Raw genomic sequence first — 25,043 nt, 5'->3', positions numbered from 1 at the left:
ATTTTTTTTTTGTTAGTAATAACAATAACAAAAAAAAATTAATAAATGGTAAATTTCAAATGCTTAGGGAACCATTAAACTATATTGGAGTTGAATATATTTTATTTATGTCGGGTGCTTTTAATTTGAAAATAAAATTCAATAAATCCTCAAAGTCCTATTATATTTGTTTAGTCAAAGAAATGGAACTGCAACCAAGAAACTAAAATGCTAATATTATTGTCCAAAATCGAATTAAAAGTCCAAAACAAAACACAATCAATTTCTTACACCCATAAACCCGTGAATGTTTAACCACAAAAATCGCCTTAAATTAATAATGTGAAAAATAAATATATCATTTTAAATCAATCGTGTGAAAATGAAAAAATTATCATTTTAAATCAATCATGTGAAAAACCATTATTTAAAAACATATTTATAATTTAATTCCAAGTATACCCAAGTAAGAAAAAGTAAGAAAAAGTAAGAAAATGAACAAAAAAAAAAAAAAATTCATCTTTTTTAATTTGTTTTTTAAAACTAAATCTGTAACCGCTCAAGCCTACCGCTAATAGATATTATCTGTTTTAATCCGTTATGTATTGTTTTCAGCCTCACAGTTTTAAAACGTATATATTAAAGAGGAATTATCGGTAACTTACAAAATCTATAAACTCAATTCTTTTGGAATTAGGGGAAGCAAAGCTTCAACAAGTCCGCCGCCTCGAACAATAACTTCTAATAACAAACAAGAAAAGAACAAGCCGAAAGCAGAATTATCTTTTACTCAATCACTTCATTTTCTCTCCTTCCTGTAAAGGAATATAATATCTTTGACGATGGATGTTTAGTGCTATGGTCTGATTCTTAGGAAGAGCCGTACGAGGCAACTCACGTACGGTTCGGGAGCCGAGGAGGGAGAGACAAAGAATTTAAGAAGGTGAAGGAAGTAGTTGTTCAGGAGCGTAGTTCAGGAGTGAAGGAATAAGGAGAGTTTGGTTAATTTTTGTTTAAAAGAATTAAAGAAAGATTAAAAATTAAAAAAACCAAAAAAACAATCCACCATCTTCCAGTTGCAATTACCTAGAAACAAACCCCTTTTAAAAAATTGCAATTATCTAAAAACAAAAGACTTTAAAAAAGTTGAAATTCAAAGTGAAATCAGATTCAATCAATGGGTCCCCAATCAATTGAAGTAGTTAATGGGAGCATAACTGAAGATTAAAATGCTAAATACCCAACTAAATGCTATAATAATCATGATTAATATTCTATCAAATGAATGAATAAAATGCAACTTGCTCAAGAAACACCGACCCATAATCCAATCAAACAGCCACCTAATTTGTAATATATATTCATCAAAAGACAATTGGATGCAATAAAAGTAAAAAATTAGTGCCAAAAGAAGAGAGAAAAAGCTAAAATGATCCCTTTTTTGCAATATCTTTTCAACACTTTACCTTTCTTGTGGGAGTGGGGGGATTCATAAATTTTTTTTGCAAACAAGAATTAGTTGGATTGTGGGGGGCTCTATTGGTAAAAACAAATAATATAGGGTATGGACCATAATTAAACTACTAATGCTGACATTCATGCAAATAATTAAAATCTAATTCTTAGAATTCTCAACATTTTCAGAGAGAATTTGTCAGTTAATGAAGCTAAATGTTCACATCAAACTAACTTTAAAATTTAGCAACACAGAATATGCAAGACTATGGGAAGGACTGATGCTGCATTTCATATATAATATGATTAATTATTGAAAGAGGAGCTGACATCAAATGCTACTTTCTAAAGGCAAACAAAGCAAGGAACATAAAATAAGGTAAATTAATAAGGGTTATTATTGTACCATGCAAACGTGGCAGCCAAATATCCCAATGGTCCACTGAAATATCTTCTCACCTGAAACAATATGTTATGAACAACTAAAGCTCTCCAAAGACTTTGCCTATTGCTTAGCATATTACAGGGAGGTTAGGAAACGGTCATTTTTCACATACCAACCTAATTCCCTTTGCTTTTCCACCCTTTATTTGTTTTATGCAAAGTCGGTTACGAACTCTATAAAATCAACTAATTCATGATTGCTAACATAACTCAAAGATTAAGGCGTTGAAAATTTTAAATTCTCACATTCATATTCTTAAAACTAAGAAAAAAAATGATAACCGTTTGACTAAGTAATGAAATGAATACACATTAAATAACAAGTTTAGTCTTTTAACTTCAAGGATGGTGTATATTACGAACAAATTTGAAATTTTAAAAAATAAATAGAATTATTATATATAAATTTGAATCCTAAAACTTTCATATATTTAAAAAAATTTAGAAGTTCAATCAATAAATTTGTAATTTACACTAACCTTGATTTAAGAACCTATATAAACCTATATCTAGAAGGGAAAAAACAACATTATCTTATCCTCATCATGAAAACTAAATTGTACACCTACATTAACCCATGGAGGGAAAAGACAATTTATCTGCATTCATTTAATCATTCACCAAAAAGTGATCGCACAAAAGTCACAAAAAAAACAATATAAGATAAATGGATGGACACGATTCTTCCAAACAAAACCCGTCTCCTAAAACTAAATGATATTTGCATGCTGCTTGGAATAAACAAGATTATCTCCAACAGTAACTTCGTTACTTTTGACTAAGAGACGGTGTAAATTAATTTCAAACTTGGCCGTTTAGCTAAAACTCGTCATCGAATAAGACATGGAATCCAAATTTCTATTTATTAATCAGTTTCGTAACTCAAATCAAGTTATTCTAAATAGCGAAAGAAATCAAGTTGATTAGCAATTTAAAGTAACAGCCTATGCACTTTATACCTGGCGACACCTTTTCCTCCCGGCGAATCTTTCCAGGTTGGGTTCAGCAAGGTTTATTCCCCTGTCCTTGACATAAGAGCAGTGATTAGATGGCAATCAATTTACAGCTTAAAACTAAGAGGAAAATCACAAAACGTCCATCTTTTAGGATAATCAGAGGTTCTTACCAATAAAATATTCCATAAAGCAACGCCCCCCATGCCTCAACAAGGATTATGGCAAGCAAATGGCAATTGGCAAATGATTGGACATACCACAATATTTTCTAATAATATATTTTAGATACTCTCTAAATGAATAAGACGGTTAATCGTCTTTCTGTCACCAATTTTTCAAAAACTCAGTTTATTTAATACTCCTAGGAAAAATAAGAGCTCATACTAAAAGGTAAGGCACATGATAACAACATAGCGCTAAATATATATATATATATATATGGTCACTAGTAGCAGTATAACTTAGCCACTTTCAATTTGAACTACAGTACTCATTTTTTAGAGGAAAGACAACAACGCGATAGATGAACTTTTAAATGCCTGAAGTATCAATTATGTTGACACTAAGCATAAATTAAATCAGTAAACAAATAGACAGAAAAATAGCAAAAGGGAAAGATTTTCACCAATCCACGCACGCACATCAGAATATTTGAGTTACCTGCACTTTCCTTCACTCTGGCCTCCCCGCCCCTTTACGCAAGGCTCTTCGGCAATTTTCTTCAACCATTGCTACCCAGGTACTTATATTCAAAATCTAACTAAAGAAAATCTGATTCAACCACGAACACACTTACCATTGTCATGTCTATTTATGGTACTCCAAATGTGATGTAAGAAAATATTACGGAGTTTTGGTAGACACGCTAAAAGCTAAGTCATTTATATTTTCTTCCGTGGAATTCATTCATTTTTAACTAGAGAAATTGATGAACTTGATGGAGACATGTGGCGGGAGAGAAAAAGAAACAAACACTCGTGTCCTTAAGTGGATGTCGAAGAAATAAAATCAACGTCTAAATACCAAAGCGGAAGTTGATGAAGAATTTGTTAATACTAAGTTAGTATTAACAAATAAAGTTATCAAATACTAAGAATTTGATATTGATAGAGAAACATAAGGTGATATTATTTCAAGTATCAAACTATAAATAAAATTATCCAGTATGGTAGTTGAGAAAATAACTGTAAATCAAAATATTGATAGAGAAAAAGTTTTTTCCACAAGATTACCATATTAAGATCCGCATGCAAATTAGACTAACAGCCCATATATAAGGATCAAAGCAAATCCAGTCAAACCAAACACTAGAACAAAGATTCCGACTGCAAACAAAAATCTAAGCCAATAAACAAAATCAGTGTAATAAAAATTCACCGGAAGGCGTGTAAGTTCCAAATATTCAACGGTAAATCTTACTGATAGAGTAGACATCACGTTCATATAGATAAGGCAGCAGAAATTGCCAGCTTCAGAAAGTTGCTTGTAGTTCAAGTGCATACTGGAATATCTAAGTGGGAGTTTCTAGAAAACAACCTAGCAATAGGTTAAATGTAGGAGTTCCTTTTCAGGAAGTGACCTCTGTACTATTGTTTACTTTAGAACAATCTTCAAGGACACACAAATCTGTTCATTTTTAATTGTACACATGAGATTATGACATTGCAAGAAGATCAGTAGATATACAAGACAAACACACCTGAGAAAATTTCCGGTAAGGAGGCACCCATCATTTCAATTGCCTTTTCTGCTTTTGTGATGCTTCTGTTGGATGATGAAAGTTCTTCCCCAAAGTAAAGTTATGAGAGCTTATGCTTAAAGTGGACAATATCATACCATTGTGGAGAGTCGTGTTCGTCTAACATGGTATCAGAGTCATGCCCTAAACTTAGTCGTGCCAATAGATTGGTAAATCCTCAAATGTCGAACAAAGGACTCCAAAAGAAAAAGGAGTCCAACCCTCCGCGAAGGCATAGTAAAAAATGACTAAGACTCCAAAGGAGTCGAGCCTCGATTAAGGGGAGGCATACTTTGTTCGAGAGGAGGTGTTGGATGATGAAAGTCCCACATCGGCTAATTTAGAGAATGATCATGGGTTTATAATCAAAGAATACTCTCTCCATTGGAATGAGGCCTTTTGGGGGAAGCTCAAAGCAAAGCCATGAGAGCTTATGCTCAAAGTGAACAATATCATACCTTTGTGGAGAGTCGTGTTCGTCTAACAACTTCTGCCTGTCAATACGAAAATTTCTAGAATAAATAAGGTAAGATGAACAAGATTATTTAAAATTAAAATCCAGGAGTACCAATTAAGCATGAACTTTCTCATTATGAAGTAGACATATTCCAACTCTAAATATTCAGTTCAGAGAAATCTCCACAAATTAAAAACCAGATTCTTCATTGCATCAATATCACGGAGGGAAGTATACAAGAGATCTGACCTAAATAAGAAGGTTTCTATTTAAAATGGTAGGAAAATAACACAATTACCACAAATCCGCAACGACAAGATCTACATTATGTTTAAATCATATATTACAATATTGAGTAGCATTTTTATGTGTACTTCAGATCGACAATCTTAACATAAACATCCTGATATGCGTAATATTCAGTACTACTTCAGTTATGGAAAGTAAAACAAGAAACTGCAAATAATTGAAAGTGGAAATGAAATCAGCGTAAGAGAGAGATCAAGCACCTTGTTCCACCGGAGAAGAGCGTCGACAAACAGATCAAACTAGTTTTGTTTGGCGGGAACTTAGGCTTTTGAAATAGAGACATCTCGGCGTATTGCAGGTAATCGTTAGCCGCCTAACGCTGGTTCTGGTCGGAAATCGAACGCCATTCGCTTCAAAAGTGCCGCAAACTGTTCGATACAAGTCCCCATAGGGAACGCGCTCACGATCTTCCCGCGCTCTTCGGCCTCGCTTTAACAACCCGTTTTCCCTTCTGGTATCTTAACGACCTGTCGTCCGATCCGATACACTGTCGACTGGGCTTTTCTGTCTTGGCCCATTTACAGCCCAACTAGTTAATCAGGCCCAATATTCAATTCCGTACAAAAACTCCAGCCCAGGCCCATAACGCCACAAAACCCGACCCAACATTTTTATTCTTCAATTTTAAAAACCGATATAAATCTTCAAAAAAATAAACTAATGATTTATGTTATAAATTCCATAGCGAAATTAGGTTTGTTATAATAAATTATTGTAACCGCGCAAACCATCTGTTATACGTTGTCGTCAGCTTCAGTTTTAAAACGCGCTTACTAGGGAGAGGGTTCCACACCCTTATACGAAATGTTTCGTTTCCCTCTCTAACTGATGTGGGATCTCACAATCCACTCCTCTCGGGAGCCCAACGTCCTCATTGACACACTACTCGGTGTTTATCTTTGATACCAATTATAACAGCTCAAGCTCGCCCACCGCTAACAGATCTTGTTCGCTTTGACCTATTATGTAACGCCATCAATTTCACAGTTTTAAAACGCGTTTACTAGGGAGAGGGTTCCACACCCTTATAAGAAATGTTCCATTTCCCTCTCCAACTGACGTGAGATCTCACAATCCATCCACTCTCGGGAGCCCAGCGTCCTTACTGGCACACTATTCGGTGTTTATCTTTCATACCAATTACAACAGTCCAAGTCTGCCCCACCGCTAACAGATTGTCCGCTTTGACCCGTTACGTAACGTTATCAGTTTCACGGTTTTAAAACGCATCTATTAGAGAGAGACTTTCACGCTCTGCTCTTATAACAAATATTTTGTTTCTCTCCCCAACTGATGTGAGATCTCACAATCCACCTCTCTCTAGAGCCCAGCGTCCTCACTCGCACACTACTCAGTGTTTATCTTTGATACCAATTATAACAGCCCAAACTCGCCCACCGCTAACACATATTGTCCGCTTTAACCTGTTACGTAACGCCATCCGTTTCACAGTTTTAAAACGCATCTATTAGAAAGAGGTTTTCACGCCCTTATAAGGAATGTTTCATTCCCATCTCTAACTAATATGAGATCTCACAATCCATCCCCTCATGAGGGCTCAGCATCCTCGCTGTCACACCGCTCGGTGTCTAGCACTGATACCATTTGTAACAACCCAAACCCGCCTACTACTAACAAAAACTGTCTGTTTAAACCCATTACGTATGACCATGAATCTCACAGTTTTAAAACCCGTCTTCTAAAGAAAGGTTTCCACACCCTTATAAGAATATTTCATTCTGCTCTCAAATCGACATGAGATCTCACAGTAACAAAAACAACAACGGCATAATATTTTCTAGGAATCCCGTAATTAAAAATGGAATCATATATAGTGCCACAAAGGACAGAGCATAAACCCACACTTTCTTCTAAGTCATCATGACAACCCAGCTTTTGGAACCCACAAACTCAACATTATTATTATTATTATTATTTTAATTACATACATAAAATAAAAAATAAAAAATATAGATATATTAACTCGTGGGCCCTCCCCACCTACAGACACCACCATTAAGGTGAGGAATAATAAAAAATATGGGCCCAATAGGGCCCATAATATTTATTTATTTATTTAACCTTATTTTAAAAATACCTTTAAATTTATTTTTTTTAAATTCAAAAATATTCATAGACTTTAAAAAATAGATAACGGGTATTAATGCTATTTTTTGAATTTCATAAGTATTTTTTAAATATTTTTTATTTTAAAAAAATTTAAAGATATTTATGGAATTATTAAAAATTCTAACGGATATTTTTAGGATATTATTGAAAATTTTAAAAATTTAAGGGTATTTTTTTAAACAAAGTGTCTGTAATTTTCATGAATTTTTTCTCGAAATAAATTTAAATTATTGGTTTTATTGACTACATAAACAAACAACGTCTTGTGGGGGCTATGGAGATTTTATTCTTTTCAATCCTTTTCGGGTTTGAACTTTCTTGGCTTGTTCTTCGTTCTTTTTAAAATTATATATATATATATATATATATATATTATTTTTAATTTTTAATTTTGTTTGGCTATTTTCTTAAAAGTTGTTTGAGGAGGTGAGATGTGACCTTAACAAAGGTCAACCATGGGAGTGATTACACTAATTAGGGGAAATTAATTAGTTCAAATAATATAGACATTATGTCTAATCATGAGATTAATTATTTAAAAGAATTACTTTATTCTATATTGTTTGAGAAAATATAATAAAAAGTGCTTTTTAATTATAATTAATGATTTTTTAAAAGGTTATTTCGGTTGAATTTAAAAATAAAAAAATAATAAAAATGAAAATAGAAATAAATAAATAAATAAATACTTGGAAAATTCTTTGTTGAGTGCTCTATGTTGGTCAAAATTGTTATCATTCATTTTGGATTTTTTTTTTTTTTAGTATTTTTAGGAATATATTTCAAATTTTAAATAGTATTTGATAAATATATATATATATATATTTTTGTAAAATATTTTTTTTTTGGATAATTGGTAATATAAATTATTGGAAAAAAGACAAAGAAACGTTTATCGTTTAATCAAAGAAGTATAAACAAAAACAAAAGCATCTTTACGAAATTAATACTATATTGATGTAAACCTTTGTTCGAACGGTAATTTGTCGAACTATTTAGATCTAACCAGCTTTGTGTTTCGAGGTTGTTTGGAATGCAACCAAAGAAAACGTCTTAAAGCGAGGCCGTCTAGTCAAATCCGATACATTGTGGAAATATGGTCAGGTCACTCGTCCTTAGCAATTGGTATTAGGGTTATGCTTCAAACTTGAAAACGTCTATGTGTAATCTTCCAATGACGAACAATGATGACGAGCTTTGAAGAAAGTTGAAAAGGGTTCTAGGTGTCACGGTCATGTTTGTCCACGGTGTGTTGCTCATGGTTGCATGTCCATTGCATGCCGAAATAACCCCTTGTGTTGTATCATTTTACTGTTTTCGTTTACCGCTTTCATGATATATAGTATCTTTTTGTATTTTCCAAGTGTATGACGTTTCGGCGTAATCATGTCTACGCCTAGTAGACCTAAAATGTCTCAAAATGTACTACGGGAAGATGCGGCTAGTTGTCAATTCTTCCTACCCATAGTTATATGCTATCTAAGCCGTTGTGTTACCTTTATCGCTTATAGCCTATAAGATTGCTTTCAATATTTCTTTTTAATCTCGTTTTCAAACTTTCTCTCGAAAATCTCTCTGCCCCCGTATTCTAAAAACCTTCTTCTGAAACGAGATCAGAGCGTCGTCCAGCCACAGGCGACACAATTACGAGTTGGCTGACTCACTTAGTGCTGAGAGTGAGTATCGCACAAGTTAGTACGAATTTACACGACGTACTTAGATTAGATGAACATATTCGTCATTCCACGAGAAATAAAGTACTTTTCATCGTAAAATTCTCGTAGTTGCAGCGAAGAATGACACAATCAAATTCGAACAAACAAAACATTGATTTGAATCGTACCAGCTCTTACTAAGAGATTCCTATCGAACACTCCCAGGACTCGTGATGCTCTTAAACCAACCCGGGCATACTGATCCTAAAACTTATGTTCATCAATGATCGATGTACTCACTAACTCGCTGACATATCTTCCGATGCAAATTTACAACTAACTGTAGTTCTGCGCTCGAGATCCTTTACTAAAATCTTGGGAGCGGTACGGAACGACACGTGGAATCTAATTGATTGTCCCCATGAAGACCGAATATTATTCTCAAATTGATGAATAATTTTGGATTAAAAAAAAGAGAGCCAAATTTGAGTTCAGGTAATTTTTCAGTACACTCAGTCTGTTTATTCTCTCAACCCCTCGAAATTACCACTTTCACAGCAGACAAACTACCACATTCATTCACTTTTTACCATTTTTCAATTTTTTTTTTAATTTAAGTTTATTTTTAAAAAGAATATTAATTTAAAAGTCGGTATAATTTATGTGATATTTCACACGAATATTCCTTATAAGAGTGTAGAAACTTCTCTGTAGTAGATAAGTTTTAAAACTGGGAGGCTGACCGTGATACGTAACAGGTCAAATCCGAGTCCTTATATTCCATTTACGATTAGGAATAGGCGTACGGACCTGTTTTTTTACCTCTCTCGTTATTTGTGACCCTATTCATCTCTCTGGGCTCCTATTGAATCGAGAAATAGGTTTGATTGTCCATCTTTGTGATATAATAGTAAGTCGAAGCAATTGGATGTCCGACTCGGACCTATATGACAACAATATCTACTAGGGGTGAACTTACGTTGTTCCGGTCCTTAAAAAATTTCTAAATTAATTATAAACATAAAAATATTCCTAAAAAAAAATATATTAATTATTATATTTACCCTTTTAGAGGATTTCAATTTTAGTATATGTCGATATTTCGTCAAATTTTCTATGATGTCGATGTCTAATACATATCAAAATATCGAGAGAAATGTTGAACTATCAATGTCAAGCTTAACCAAGTTTGTGGTGAAAGGGTCATGCACGTAGGAATGTCGAGCCGTACATAAATATGTTATTTGTTGCTAAGAGAAAGTGATCTGATAAGCAGCAACGAACGTTTTGACTCCTATCCGAATCTCGTGAGTGACTAATCGCGATTTTTGACTCATTCCACACTAATTATTAGAGAAAGGGGCAAGTTCTAGCTTTCGATAGAGACAACCACGAAAGTGGATTTCTCCGTAAAGGCTTGACCATATCACTAAGTTTAAGTCAGTTCTTCACCCGGGATAAGTCACTGAAATTCTACGAAAGGGTCTCGGTTACTGAGTCTACTCGACTTTTTTTCCTTTATGCTGCTCCGTTTGGAAAGACCAACGATTCGTTCTGGTCTAAGGTATACCGAGGAGAGTTTCCTACGAGCTACGATAAACTGTTGCAAATTAGGGTTTCGGTTAATTATTTAAAAATTCGACCACTAAATCTTAAAAAATAAGGGGAAAATCATACTTTAAAAAGCATTAATTAAAAGTAAAGGGGGATGAAAAGAGGTTTTGTGGATGATCTATAATTTAATTTAATTTAATTTAATTTAATTTAATTTAGTGGGTTTTAATATAATTAATTATTTATTTATTTAATTAATTAAATAAACTGCGCAAATATTCCCTTCTTTACCAAAGCCCAATAAAGCTCCCAAATAAGGGATTTTATCTATACAAGATACAGTCACAAACAGCCTTTTACTATCATCAATTAAAATAATAATTAATAATTATAAAATTTTAAATTATATATTCTTCCCAAGCTTCCTTTTTAAAGGCCAAAAAATGGAAGCTTTGGTGAATCCCAACAATTATGCATATTCTCTACACCCATCACATTTGCAGAGCTTAGCTGCCATTCCACATGCTAGATCGAGCTCTTCGGTTTTCAAAATGCTCGACCTGATCATAGTTCAATGGGTTAAGATATATACTGTAACTGCTCAAATTCACCGCTAGTAGATATTGTCTGTTTTGGCTCATTACGTATTGTCGTTGGTTTCACGGTTTTAAATTTCACACTTTTATAAGGAATGTTTTGTTCTACTCTCCAACTGATGTGGGATCTTACAACTACTATATCCCGCACTCCTGTCAGATCTAACCGTACAAAACCCATCAACTAAAAATCGTTCTAACCCTGACATATCCAGCAGTGCAAAATTATATGTTCTCATGAGAGCTAGGCTAGAAAACCCATCAACTAGATATCGTTCTAACCCTGATACATTCAATAGTGACAAATTATCCATTCTCATGAGAGTTAGGCTAGAAAACCCATCAACTAAAAATCGTTATAACCCTGATACATCCAACAGTAAAAAATTATCCGTTCTCGTGAGAGCTAGGCGAGAAAACTCATCAACTAGAAACCATTCTAACCCTGTTACATCCAACAGTGACAAATTATCCATTCTCGTGAGATCTAGGCTAGAAGATCCATCAATTAGAAACCATTCTAACCCTAATACATCCAACAGTGACAAATTATCCGTTCTCAGGAGAGCTAGGCTAGAAAACCCATCAACCAGAAACCATTCTAACCCTGATACATTCAATAGTGAAAAATTATCCGTTCTCGTGAGAGCTAGACTAAAAAAACCCATCAACCAGAAACCATTCTAACCCTGATACATTCAATAGTGAAAAATTATCCGTTCTCGTGAGAGCTAGACTAAAAAAACCCATCAACCAGAAACCATTCTAACCCTGATACATCCAACAGTGAAAAATTATCCGTTCTCGTGAGAGCTAGACTAAAAAAACCCATCAACCAGAAACCATTCTAACCCTGATACATCCAACAGTGAAAAATTATCCGTTCTCGTGAGAGCTAGATTAAAAAACCCATCAACCAGAAACTATTATAACCCTGATACATCCAACAGTGAAAAATTATCCATTCTCGTGAGAGCTAGACTAAAAAACCCATCAACCAGAAACCATTCTAACCCTGATACATCCAACACTGAAAAACTATCCATTTTCGTGAGAGCTATACTAAAAAACCCATCAACTAGAAACCATTCTAACCCTGATACGTCCAACAGTGAAAAATTATCCGATCGTGAGAGCAAAACTAAAAAACCCATCAACCAGAAACCATTCTAACCCTGATACATCCATCACTGAAAAACAATCCATTCTCGTGAGGGCTATGCTAGAAAACCCATCAACTAAAAACCATCTAACCCCAATACATCCAACAGTGAAAAATTATCCGTTCTCGATCTAGGTTATACTAGTACTCCTCTAGAACCTCGATGTTCTCTTTTCCATAGAAACAAGAGAGAGAAGGCAACAAAAAGCTTCCACTCCATCCCTTTCCTTTCCTAATAATCTCTCTCCTTCTCTCTCTCCTCTCTCTTTGTGTTCATTAAGAGAGAGTGAAGAAAGAGATGACTATCATCATAACACCAAAGGCCTTGGATTTTTCTCCAACCTTTCAAAGAAAACACCCAACAAAAATCATCATCATCATGATCCCCTCTTCCTCCACCACCTCCTCCTCCTCCTCCTCCATCATTACACCCTCACCTCCCTTCCCCTTCCTTCTCTTTCTCTCTCCACACCCACCCAAAACCCCCACCACCATGAACGGCTGTTCTTCCACCACCATGAAAGGATCTCAACCAATCCTCTCATAAACACAAAGCTTGCTCTTTTGGGGAATCAAGCATCTTGGTCCGATTTGATCCTTCATTCATTTGATAGCGATCAATCTTCAAATCTCTCAACTTTGCTTCATATAGTTGTTAAAGCTTCCTCTTTTTCTGCTAAAACTCATCAAATCCCATATGGGTTTCTCTCTTTTATGATCAAACTTAAAAGAATTACACAATTTCTTCATGTTTCCCATCTGGGTTTTCAAAAGAATCCCACAATTTCTTCTCTTTCTTCTCTACTTTGTTCATCTTCACATGTAATACTTGTTTTTGTTCCACCAAGCCCTTGCAACAAGGCTACCACCCGCCTCACCACGTTCTAGGGTTTGCAATTATGTGGGTATGTTCTCATGATTATCATCTTTCAATTATTTACTCTCTCTTCTCATATAAATCAATCATGTATGTCTTCTTGCATGCATACATAACATACATGCTCCACTCAACAAATCGTCGATTCAATCTCAAGATCGAGAGTTTTTTCGATACCATGTTAAATCACCGCTCGAGCTCGAAATCTTAGCTAATGGGTTATTGTTAAATCTTATTTTTATTGATTCGATGGTGTTTGATCTTCAAAGTTTCGTTTCTGGTTCGATTTCGTGTAAAATCTTAATTCAAGTTGATGGGTCGTAGTAAATCTAGTAATCGACTAATCGAGCACAAAAATCGAGATTTGAGTTCGTCGATCGGATTAGAAAGTTAAGAACTTTAGTAGTTGACTACTATTACTATTTTTTTTTTTTTCAAATTAAAAGGAAAAGGGAGAAATTTTCTCTAGGGTTTCTGTTTGTTTCCTGGGAAAGTGGTTTTAATGATGGGAGGTAGGAAAAAATGTGATCTTTTTAGTGTTTTTTTACTGTGCAGTAAAAAAATGCTTCAAAGCGACAGAAGCAGATAAGTCGTCTCCTTGATTTTCTCGGTATATTCGGTTAATGACTAAAGTTAAAAACTTTTTCCTTTGAATTTTACTGATAAAGCTGCCTTTTTTCTTGCCCATATGAATTTATTTACTGTTTTTATTTTTTACCTTTTCTGAATCAATTTAAACCCTCTGTTAATTTGATTCATGTGTGTTCAGAAATATTAGCATGTGTGGGAGTTTTTTTTTTTTTTTTTTTTTTTTTTTTTTTACCTTGAGATGATAATTGTGTATTATCCCATGCAATTAAATTTAGATTTTTAAAAATTGGATTTGAGCGTAAAAACGAAATAATTCGAGCGTATTCAGTCGATAAGACGTTAATTATTGTTCTACAGGTCGATTATGTAATTTTCATTGGGCAATTATTTAACTAAAAAAATTAATAATATTAATCTCACAGTGAATTTTAATTTTAGAAATTTTATTTTCCAAATTTTATAATTTTTAAATAAAAAATATCAACATAAATATAGTTGAAATCAGAAAGTTTAGAAATATCGTTTGTTACTTTATAATTTGTTGAATAGAAAATATTAATTTAAATAATAATAATAATGAAAAATAGTGGCGGGCCTTTTTGGCCCATTCTTGGCACGTTTGCTATGTGGGCCTAAAGGCCGACCAAAATACGAAAGTGGGCTTTCATTAGGCCCGTTTACTTATAATGGGTGGTAAGTTGGGCCTAAAAAAATTGATCATGAACGTCAAAACTTTTTATATTTATATATATTTTTAGTTGGGTTGGGTTGGTTTGTCGGGTTCATTTTTGTTTTTTTAAATTAGAGTTAGGTTAGGTTAACCTTATTTTCGGCTAGACAAAAAAAATGTTAATCTGCCAACCGATACAAAAATATCTAACCCAACTCAACATTTATTGTTTAGTTTGAGTAATATGAATGGGTCGAGTTATCGGATCATATGAACACTCATAGTTTGAGTTTAACATGCATATTCGTTCCCTTCTCCAACCAACGTGGGATTTCACAGTCTACCTCCCTTCGATATCCAGTGTCCTAGCACTCATTTCCTTCTCCAATCGACGTGGGATCTCACAATTCACCCCCATTCAAAGCCCAAACGTCCTCGCCATCACATTGCTCGATATCCACCCCTTTGGGACTCAGTGTCCTCGCTGGCACGTGCTCAGTGTCACGGTCATGCTCGTCCAGGGCGTGTTGCCCATGGCCGCATGCCCATGACAAGCCAAACCCTTGTCATGTCTTTCCATTCTAGTGTTTTTCCTTTTGTAGTTGTAGGGTGTATGACGCCTCAAAAATATAATGTCTAGGTCTGCCAGACATGAAATGCCTCAGGATGTAGTATACGGGATATGACTAGTTGTCAACTTCTCCCTACCCAAGGTTATATATGCTAAGCCGTTGTTATCTTTCTCTTGCTTGCTTATATAACGTCTCTTTCAAAAATCTCTCTCTCTCCTCGTTTTCTAAAACCTTCTTTTAAAACCGAGGCTAGAGGCTCGATCATACGTCGCTTGGCCGTAGGCGACGCAAGAACAAATTAGCTTAGCTCACTTGTTGTTGGAAAGTGAGTGCTGCACAATCCGCTGCCTTCGAAAATGCGATTGTGTCACTCAGTGTCCACCCCACTTCGGAGCACAACATTCTTGCTAATACATTGATCGGTATCTGGCTCTGATACCATTTGTAACAACTCAAGTCTATCACTAGCAGATAATGTCCGGTCTGACACGTTGCAAACCACGGTCAGCCTCACAATTTTTAAAATGTATCTGAAAGTCAAGAACTCCGTCTCAGTCCCAATCGGACCCAGTCTTCAATCCAGCCTCTCAAAAACAAGGAAAGGAAATCCTTCTCTCTCCGCGCAAATATTTCACATAAATCAAACTTTCCAGTAACAATTCCAAACCTCACAAATTTCTGGATTTCGTCTCTGCCTCAGAAATGGTCGGCCATGGCAATCACAGGTTGAAATTCTCCATCTTCCATCACCGATCTTCTTCAACCTCCAAACCCGACCGCCCCATTCAGTATCCTCCAGAGTACCTCTGTGGAATTTCCAGGTCATTAATGGCGGACCCAGTCGTCGTCTCCTCCGGTCAGACCTACGAGCGCCTCTCCGTTCGCGTTTGTCAAGATTTCGGATTCTCCCCGACGGATGACGACGGCTCAACGGCGGATTTCTCCTCTGTTATCACCAACAGAAACATGAAGCTCACGATTCTTAAATGGTGCGATAACAACGGAATCGAACACCCACAGCCGCCGGATTACACCTCGATTGAGTTAATCGTTCGTCAGTTAATGGAGAAGCAAAGGCAGAATAATCGATTCCTGGCTTCTGATACCGAGTTGTTAAGAGTCGTCGCCGATAAACGCCCCGGAGTTGCGGTTCATGCGGCGACGGAGGTTGGCCTCCGAGTCAATCGATTTCAACTGAACTCACCGCCGCAGACGGAGGAGATCGTACGTGAAAGTACTATTTTGCCCTTCAAAACGCAACCGTCTTGTTATGCTCCTCCGCCGCAGACGGAGGAGATCGGACATGAAAGCTTTGACAGAGAAGGGAATTCAAAGGAGGAAGCTCAAATCATCTCGAAATTCAGAAGCGATAACGAATTCGAGCAACAAGAAGGATTGATTTCCCTAAGAAATTTAACGAAATCGGACGAATCGATTAGGGCTTCGTTATGCACGAAGGAATTACTCGCCGCCTTACTTCCTCTGGTTTCATCTCGATCCATGAACATCCAAATCAACGCCGTAGCTTCCGTCGTGAATCTCTCAATCGAGAAATCGAACAAAATGAAGATCGTACGATCCGGATTCGTTCCGCCATTAATCGATGTTTTAGATCGCGGATCCGCCGAATCGCAAGAACACGCCGCCGGTTCTCTGTTCAGTTTATCCTTAGACGACGAGAATAAAATGGCGATTGGAATCCTCGGCGGCTTACCGGTGTTGATGAACGCACTCCGATCTGAGAACGAGAGGACGAGGAACGATTCAGCGCTTTGTTTATACCATTTGACATTGAATCCAAGCAACCGAGTAAAATTAGTGAAAATCGGCGCCGTTGGAATTCTGCTATCGTTGACGAGAATTGAAGGCTTTGCGAGTCGAATATTGCTGATTCTGTGCAATATCGCCGCCTGTGTGGACGGAAGATCGGCGATGTTGGATGCGAATGCGGTGGATTGTTTGGTCGGGATGTTGAAGGAGAAGGAGATGGATTCCGAGTCGACTCGGGAGAATTGTGTGGTGGCGCTTCACGCGCTGAGTCAAGGCGGATTCCGATTCAGAGGATTGGCGACGGCGGCCGGCGCGGTGGAAGCTCTGAGAGAGGTTGAAGAAAGGGGAAGTGAAAGGGCGAGGGAGAAGGCTAAGAGAATCTTGCAGATGATGAGAACTGGCGGGAATGGTTCGGTTCAGATGGATGGGGTTGATTCTGGTGGAGTCAGCTGGACCGGCCGGGTTGGTGTTGGCTTGAACCGGTACTCTACAAATACCACTAAGTTTTGATTTTTTTTTTTTTTTTTTTTTTTTTTTTTTTTTTTTTTTTTTTTTTTTTGTTGAAAGTTAATTTTGTTTATAGCGTAACTTATTTCGATTCTTACAATGGTATGATATTATTCACTTTGAGCATAAGCTCTCGGCTTTGAATTTTCCCAAAATACCTCGTATAATGTATTCTTTGTTTATAAACTCATAATCATTCCCTAAATTAGCGAATGTGGGTCTCCCTCCCGACAATCCTCAACATCAAACTGTAAGATTTTACGTCGGTCGGTTGTAGAGGAGAATGAAGCATTCCTTATAAGGATGTGAAAACCATTCGTTTCCTTATAAGGGTGTGGAAATCTCTCGTTTTAAAACGTTGAAGAGAAGTACATAATGAAAAAGTTAAAGAGGACAATATCTGCTAACGGTGGGTTTGAGTCGTTACACAACTGGATGAGCTGAGATAATTGCACCCAATTAATAAACCTAAATAAATGCTTATATAAAATAAAAATTATAGAAAAATAATTAGAAAATAAAAATGAAAAGAGAGTTTGGTGAGGAGTTGACTAAAACATCGTGGCGATCAACGATTTGGCGGTCGCAAATTCCATGGGTGAGAATAGTAATGGTAGCAGACAAAATAAGATTCTAAATTTCTAATTTCTAATTTCTAATTTTATGATTTTCCACGTCATCATTATGTCGAGTCCTAAAACAAAATAAATAAATAAATAAATTTTACATTTTATTTTATTTTTTACTTTGGGTGCATTTTGATTATTAAAAAAATAGAAATTACCTTACAAACGGGTATACGCAGGTTGGGTTTAATTTTTTTTTAGATCAACTCGAAATTGAATGACTCGAACGAGGCTCACAACTTAACCCTCTATTTTGAGTCGGGTCATAGTCATATTTATCCACCACACATGACTAGCATAAATTACAAATGTCAAATAGGATATAGTTAAGTTATGAACCTTCGGAGCTGGTCGAGTTGATTTGGTAAAAAAGTTTGGAACTCACAAATTAACCAAATTTTTTGAAATTCTTAACTCGATCCAAACAGAGAAAAAAAAAAAATTCCAGGTCATCAAATTTTCTTTAAAGAAAATAAATATGTAATATATCGTATCCTCTCCTAAAGAATATTTGACGTTGACATTATTGAAAATTAGAATAATGTAGTTGACTTTGACTTCCACGTTCATTCACATTGGAAATTTTTTATATTTTTTTGGTAATTAAAATCATAACAAAATTTAAAATTAGCGTAAAGCAAAAGAAAAAGTCAAAGTCAAAGTCGTTGCCGTTTAAGCTAATTGGGCTGAATATTTAGTTCCCGAGTTTACTTGGGCCGTTGGAGAAGCCCAATTGAAAAAGCCCAGAAAGGGCTTCATAGTCCGTATGATCGGAGAACGAATCGGCTTCACTCGGCGTGATGAAGAAGACGACCTGTAAAAAGAGGCGTCTTAAAAAACCAGAGCCAAATGGCGATTCTCCCGCGAATGGACCTCGAGCAAAATCGATCAGAACTGTTAATGGCTTCAATTGCTCAACCAGTGAGCCGTATCCGGCTTATTCTTCGCCCACTTCTGACGAATCTTTGTCCGTACGAGACGATCTGTTGAATCTCCATGGTTTTCCCCGAGAGTTTGTGAAGTATCGGAAGGAGAGAGAGAGGTTGAGCGAGTGCTGTTCCGTCGTGGACGGCAGTGGTGGTGAGTTAGCGGAAAATGTGAAATCGGAGAGCGTTCTGGATGGGTTAGTGAAGACAGTGCTATCGCAAAACACTACGGAGGCTAATTCTGAGAAGGCTTTTGCTTCTCTCAAGTCTGCATTTGCTACCTGGGAAGACGTGAGTCTTCTTCGTTTTTCTTTTTAATGGCTTAATTTGCTTATTATTGGATTGAAGGATTTAGGAAATGAAACTGATGCTCATAGTTATTGTTCAGTGAAGTATTTGTTACTCAGTACTTGAGATGTATTGCTAGATTTCTGCTAATTCATCTGTATTGTCAATGCTACCTTTTGAAAATTTTGACTATCATTTTCGTGATGAACAACTGATTGAAATGAAGCTTATCATGTTGCTGGACCATAAGTTTTACTAGTTTTGTTTGTGTTATCAGTTATGATTCTAATGAAAGGCCTCAAATCTTTTCTGTTTTCTGATCATATCAAACTAATCTTTCATGGTATATCTTGCTTACAGTTTAAAGGAAAAATTGATATCTCCTATGGATAATGTGATTGATTATTGGAGTTCTATTGGTTTTCCTGAAACCTTGGAGGTTTTGATTTGATGAACTCAAATTTTGCTGTAGGTTCTTTCAGCTGAATCCAAATGCATAGAGGATGCCATAAGATGTGGAGGATTAGCACTCACAAAAGCCTCTTGCATTAAGAACATATTGAGTTCTTTGTCAAAGAGAAGAGGCAAATTATGCCTAGAATACTTGCACAATTTGTCCATCGATGAAGTAAAGGCTGAACTGTCCACCTTCAAAGGAATTGGTCCCAAAACGGTAATTGTTTGAATAAACAAGCCTTCATAGCCTAATTTTAGTTCCATTTCTAGATCTTGGTGTGCATGGAGCTATACCTTAACTTAACTGTATCTATTGGGATCCTAGTTTAAGGCTTCTACGGAAGAGTCTTTATTCTAATCATGTCTGTTGTGGCTATCTCTGGCTTGTTTAAGGCATCATAGTTTATAAACAGGGTCGCGTCGGTTTGCTTCTTGATTGCCTAGTGTTATGGATGAATTGAATCATGATATCTCTAGCTTGTTTAAGGCATCATAGTTTATAGACCAGGTCGCGTCGGTTTGTATCTTGATTGCTTAGTGTTATGGATGGTTTGCATCTTGATTGCTTAGTGTTACGGATGAATTGAATCATGCTATCTCTGGCTTGTTTAAGGCATCATAGTTTATAAACCAGGTCGAGTCGGTTTGCATCTTGATTGCTTAGTGTTACAGATGAATTGAATCATGCTATCTCTGGCTTGTTTAAGGCATCATGGTTTATAAACCAGGTCGAGTTGGGTTGCATCTTGATTACTTAGTGTTACGGATGAATTGAATCATGCTATCTCTAGCTTGTTTAAGGCATCATGGTTTATAAACCAGGTCGAGTTGGGTTGCATCTTGATTACTTAGTGTTACGGATGAATTGAATCATGCTATCTCTGGCTTGTTTAAGGCATCATAGTTTATAAACCAGGTCAAGTTGGTTTGCATCTTGATTGCTTAGTGTTACGGATGAATTGAATCATGCTATCTCTGGCTTGTTTAAGGCATCATAGTTTAGAAATCAGGTCGAGTCGGTTTGCATCTTGATTGCTTAGTGTTACGGATGAATTGAATCATGCTACTTTGGCTTGTTTAAGGCATCATGGTTTATAAACTAGGTCGCGTCGGTTTGCATCTTGATTGCTTAGTGTTACGGATGAATTGAATCATGCTATCTCTGGCTTGTTTAAGGCATCATGGTTTATAAACTAGGTCGCGTCGGTTTGCATCTTGATTGCTTAGTGTTACGGATGAATTGAATCATGCTATCTCTGGCTTGTTTAAGGCATCATAGTTTAGAAACCAGGTCGAGTCGGTTTGCATCTTGATTGCTTAGTGTTACGGATGAATTGAATCATGCTACTTTGGCTTGTTTAAGGCATCATGGTTTATAAACTAGGTCGCGTCGGTTTGCATCTTGATTGCTTAGTGTTACGGATGAATTGAATCATGCTATCTCTGGCTTGTTTAAGGCATCATGGTTTATAAACCAGGTCGCGTCGGTTTGCATCTTGATTGCTTAGTGTTCAGGATGTATTGATTGCTTAGTGTTCAGGATGTATTGAATCATGCTATCTCTGGCTTGTTTAAGGCATCATAGTTTATAAACCAGGTCGAGTTGGTTTGCATCTTGATTGCTTCGTGTTACGGATAAATTGAATTATGCTATCTCTGGCTTGTGTAAGGCATCATAGTTTATTAACGAGGTCGCGTCGGTTTGCATCTTGATTGCTTAGTGTTACCGATAAATTGAATTATGCTATCTCTGGCTTGTGTAAGGCATCATAGTTTATTAACGAGGTCGCGTCGGTTTGCATCTTGATTGCTTAGTGTTACCGATGAATTGAATCGATCATACAAGTTATATTTGACAGGTAGCCTGTGTATTGATGTTCAATCTTCAGAAAGACGACTTTCCAGTAGACACCCATGTGAGTAACATATAATTGAATTCTGATTTCTGATGAGTTAGTGATCCTTTTTCTTTAAGACCATTGAAAGATTTTGATTCTTCAACATGTTTGCAGGTCTTCGAGATTGCGAAATTCATCGGTTGGGTCCCGGACGAGGCAGACAGGAACAAAACATATCTTCATCTCAACCAAAGGATCCCAAATCATCTCAAATTTGATCTCAACTGTCTTCTTTACACTCATGGCAAGCTCTGTTCGAAATGTTCGAAGAGAACAGGCGGCCGACAGCGAAAGGTACCCGAAAATCAGTCTTGTCCCTTGTTGAAGTACTCCAAGAACCTTTAAATTTGTAATGTAAATGTTTTCACAAGAGTGTATATATATGACAAGCTTCTAATCCTCTTTATCATCACGTTTGCCCCCACAAACTAGAAAATGACATGCTACAATGTCTGCATTTTGGGATGCTTTTTCTGCTAGTAAATTGATTTGACTATGTTGGGTGATAGTTTGGAATGACCAAAATCACTTGTCATATTCTTATAGAAATCACTGCCAAACTTTCCCGAATTTTCGATTGGGCCTTATTCGAAGAAAAAAAGAACCTCGAACCGAGGCCGTTGGTGGGCAGCTTATAGCTTATGGTACTTCCTTCCCCGACTGCAATACTTTAGGGCAATATTAAACACAAGGACATAGATTAGGCAGTAAACATTTAACCTTCAGTATCATTCAGATACAATAGAAACCTCTGGTAAAATGCCTACCCGTAACCTAGCAGATAAAGTACATTACATAGTCTGTTTTAGGGATTGATTACTTACCCATTGACTTTGGCACTGGACGTTCCAAAAATGGGGTGGAATTCAAAGGGATCAAATAGGAAATGATACTCTGAATCACACTATCGGGTCGGGTGACACCTGTTGGCATTCCAGCCTTCTCCTTTCGTAAAATTTTCTTCTATCAATATCCATTGTCTCGATATTTCTATCAATATTTTCAAATAAAATTGTGTAGGGTAGAAATAGTCACAAGAAAGTTCTTTTCTTTATATTTTTAGACATCACTCCAAAATACATTATAATACATCATAATCCAAGATTGGGGCGGGAAATATACATATTATGGAAATCTCCGTGCAAAGACAAGACCAATTTTCGAACCAAAAAATAAAAAGTAAAAATAATAAATAATAAGTTATATATATATATATATATATATATATATATATATATAGCCCTTCGAAACAACATTAATTTCCTTCATTCTTCCTCTTTTTTTTTTGTTTTGTTTATTTTGTTGAAAAAAAAAAAAGAAAAAAAGAAAATCCAAATGTCTTATGTCTTAATAGAATTGAACAGATCACACCTTCGCCGAACTTCCCCTTTCCTTCCCGTCTTAACGCCGTGAACACTGAGTTTCTCCATAGCGTGAGCGAAGTCGTTAAAAAACGCCGTTTGGTTCACGGCGTACATATCCACAAACGGCTTGGTCCTCGGATCCTTACCTAGCGCATTGTCAGTAGCCAATAATCCAAGTCCACGTGGCAGATTCTGATAGTACATGTTGTCAAATTTGCCAGGTGTCATTACGTCGTTGAATGCTGACATGTCGGAATCCTTTTGAAAATTACCGCACATGACCTTGAGTTTCTCGGCGAATTTTGGGTAAATGTCTGGGTCAGTAGGTGCGGTGGCGCTGAAATTGAAGAGGCGGCCGGCGAACTCCTTGCAGTGGGAGAATCCGATGGTATGGCCGCCGGAAAGTGCCACCAATTCTTTGGTCGTGAACCCTTTTCCGGCGAACATATCAATGAGTTGGTCCACTGAATCGCTCACTAATGGGAGGTTCCCTTCCACATTCTCTAATTTTGATATCATCCCATCTTTTCTCCCTAATCGAACGTTGTAGAACGGTCCTCCGACCATCACCACCAAATCCCGAGTCGCCTGAAATCAACCAGACTCGTCGAACACTCACATTAGCTAAGTAAGTAGAAGATCACGAGTATAAAACTAAAAAGCTTACCTGAGCTAAGATATCAGAACAAGATACAATGCCAGGACAGACGAGTTCGAGGTTGGTTTTGGCATGGATGATGACATCAAACGCGTCCCCAGAGAGGGAATGGTTGATATCGGCTTCACGTTCGGCTTTGTTGAAGGTATTGGAGGAAATGAGGACGGAGGCATCGCAACCATCGACCATGCAGTCGTGGAAGAAGAGTCGTAGGGTTCCTGCGGCGGTAACTGGACTATTGATTTGTTTATTGGTGACGGTCTCGCGGATGATCTTCTCGAAGTTGGGACATGTTTTTTGGTAATAACCGAGGGTGAGTTTCGAGTGGACGGAGACGGGGACGGAGAGGAAAAGGAGAAAAAGAAAAGGGAAAGGCATGGTTGAGGTGAAAAGGAGGAGGAGGAAGAAGAGAAGTTATTGCTTCCTCCTTATCTATGGGGAAGCCACTTCCAATGGAGGGCAATGAAGAACATTAAGAAGAAGAAGGAAGCAATAAGCTAAACAAAAACAACCAAATTTGGATTAAAATTAATGAATGAGAGAAAAAATGGGATCTCAGTTGAACAGGAGAAGTTCTTGGAGGTTCTGTTATGATCAAACCCTTTCTTGAATTTCCTCATTTTTTTTAAAAATAATTTTGTATTTTCTCGTTCACGTGAATTCATATCGTGTCATAACATGTATCATCTTGTATTACATGTAGCTTTTCGACGCTATATAATAGAATGTTTTGATGCATCGACACGTACGAGTTATTGCTTCTATTTTATGTTTCTTTCTATCTAACTACAACCATAATACTCGTATGTCTTTTAAGAATATCTCGAATGGATGGCTTGGATCGTGTCGATGAGTTTGAGCGGGTGTTTGGTGTTGGGTTGCTCCATACCTACTAAGTTGTAGGACGCGCGTACGTGGGGTTGGACCCAATTGTACGTGTGGGTTGCTGGGTTGGACATATAGAGGATTGAGCCTACTGTCATTGTCCAAACCCATACTAGCAAATATTGTTTGTTTTGGCTTGTTATGTGTTCGTCGTCAGCCACACTGTTTTAAAATGAGTCTACTAGGTGATAAGAATCACGGTGTTCCAAATGTTTCAACTGGACCTATTACACGATCCAAGGCGAAAGAGATTCAACAAACATTCATTCTTCCTTATCTATTGGTTGATCCAAATTTCGTATAAGGAGGTATTAATTACTTTGATTCAAGGGTTCTTGCTAAAACAAAAGCTTGGATCGTTGGGCTGAGGATTAGGGTTGCCTTATCACTAGGGAGAGGTTTCCACACCTTTATAAGAAATGATTCGTTCCACTCTCTAATCGATGTGAGATCTCACAATCCACCCTACTTGAGGCCCAAACACCCTTATAAGTAATGCTCCGTTCCCTCTCCAGTCAAT

The 25,043-nt window shown here is 36.7% G+C and overlaps 2 protein-coding genes, 1 long non-coding RNA gene and 1 pseudogene across 4 annotated transcripts; 2 read left to right on the top strand and 2 right to left on the bottom strand.

Moving 5' to 3' along the window:
* Positions 1 to 602: 602 nt before the first annotated feature.
* On the bottom strand, positions 603 to 5,772 carry LOC111801568 (uncharacterized). 2 transcript variants are annotated; one of them, XR_015422368.1, is made up of 4 exons: positions 5,539 to 5,772; positions 2,838 to 5,066; positions 1,992 to 2,052; positions 603 to 1,893 (listed from the first exon to the last, which is right to left on the bottom strand). It is a non-coding gene; the product is annotated as an uncharacterized LOC111801568 (long non-coding RNA). The 2 variants fall into 2 exon arrangements; XR_015422369.1 differs by having other exon boundaries at positions 1,996 to 2,052.
* A 9,670-nt stretch (positions 5,773 to 15,442) lies between these two features.
* Positions 15,443 to 17,481, top strand: LOC111801508 (U-box domain-containing protein 40 pseudogene; annotated as a pseudogene).
* Positions 17,482 to 18,827: 1,346 nt separating this feature from the next.
* Positions 18,828 to 22,124, top strand: LOC111801494 (DNA glycosylase superfamily protein). The gene is made up of 4 exons (XM_023685505.2): positions 18,828 to 19,265; positions 19,735 to 19,935; positions 21,578 to 21,634; positions 21,731 to 22,124. Exons 1-4 carry the CDS (start codon positions 18,849 to 18,851, stop codon positions 21,959 to 21,961), a joined length of 906 nt encoding a protein of 301 aa, XP_023541273.2. The 5' UTR covers positions 18,828 to 18,848; the 3' UTR covers positions 21,962 to 22,124.
* Positions 22,125 to 22,647: 523 nt separating this feature from the next.
* Positions 22,648 to 24,100, bottom strand: LOC111802417 (peroxidase 41-like). Its single transcript, XM_023686768.2, has 2 exons — positions 23,648 to 24,100; positions 22,648 to 23,568 (listed from the first exon to the last, which is right to left on the bottom strand). Exons 1-2 carry the CDS (start codon positions 24,014 to 24,016, stop codon positions 22,957 to 22,959), a joined length of 981 nt encoding a protein of 326 aa, XP_023542536.1. The 5' UTR covers positions 24,017 to 24,100; the 3' UTR covers positions 22,648 to 22,956.
* Between the last annotated feature and the right edge of the window lie 943 nt (positions 24,101 to 25,043).

This window comes from Cucurbita pepo, chromosome 9, assembly GCF_057944985.1.
Source record: "Cucurbita pepo subsp. pepo isolate OVF chromosome 9, ASM5794498v1, whole genome shotgun sequence".
Lineage (NCBI taxonomy): Eukaryota > Viridiplantae > Streptophyta > Magnoliopsida > Cucurbitales > Cucurbitaceae > Cucurbita > Cucurbita pepo.
This window is presented reverse-complemented; position numbering and strand designations above follow the sequence as displayed.

What these genes read in the sequence shown, in the direction of transcription:
- LOC111801494 (XM_023685505.2), top strand. Translation starts at nt 18,849, where the DNA reads ATGAAGAAGACGACCTGTAAAAAGAGGCGTCTTAAAAAACCAGAGCCA. An exon ending in AAGGAATTGGTCCCAAAACG is followed by an intron (nt 19,936 to 21,577) that starts GTAATTGTTTGA and finishes TATATTTGACAG; the next exon opens with GTAGCCTGTGTATTGATGTT. An exon ending in ACTTTCCAGTAGACACCCAT is followed by an intron (nt 21,635 to 21,730) that starts GTGAGTAACATA and finishes ACATGTTTGCAG; the next exon opens with GTCTTCGAGATTGCGAAATT.
- LOC111802417 (XM_023686768.2), bottom strand. Translation starts at nt 24,016, where the DNA reads ATGCCTTTCCCTTTTCTTTTTCTCCTTTTCCTCTCCGTCCCCGTCTCC. An exon ending in GTTCTGATATCTTAGCTCAG is followed by an intron (nt 23,569 to 23,647) that starts GTAAGCTTTTTA and finishes GGTTGATTTCAG; the next exon opens with GCGACTCGGGATTTGGTGGT.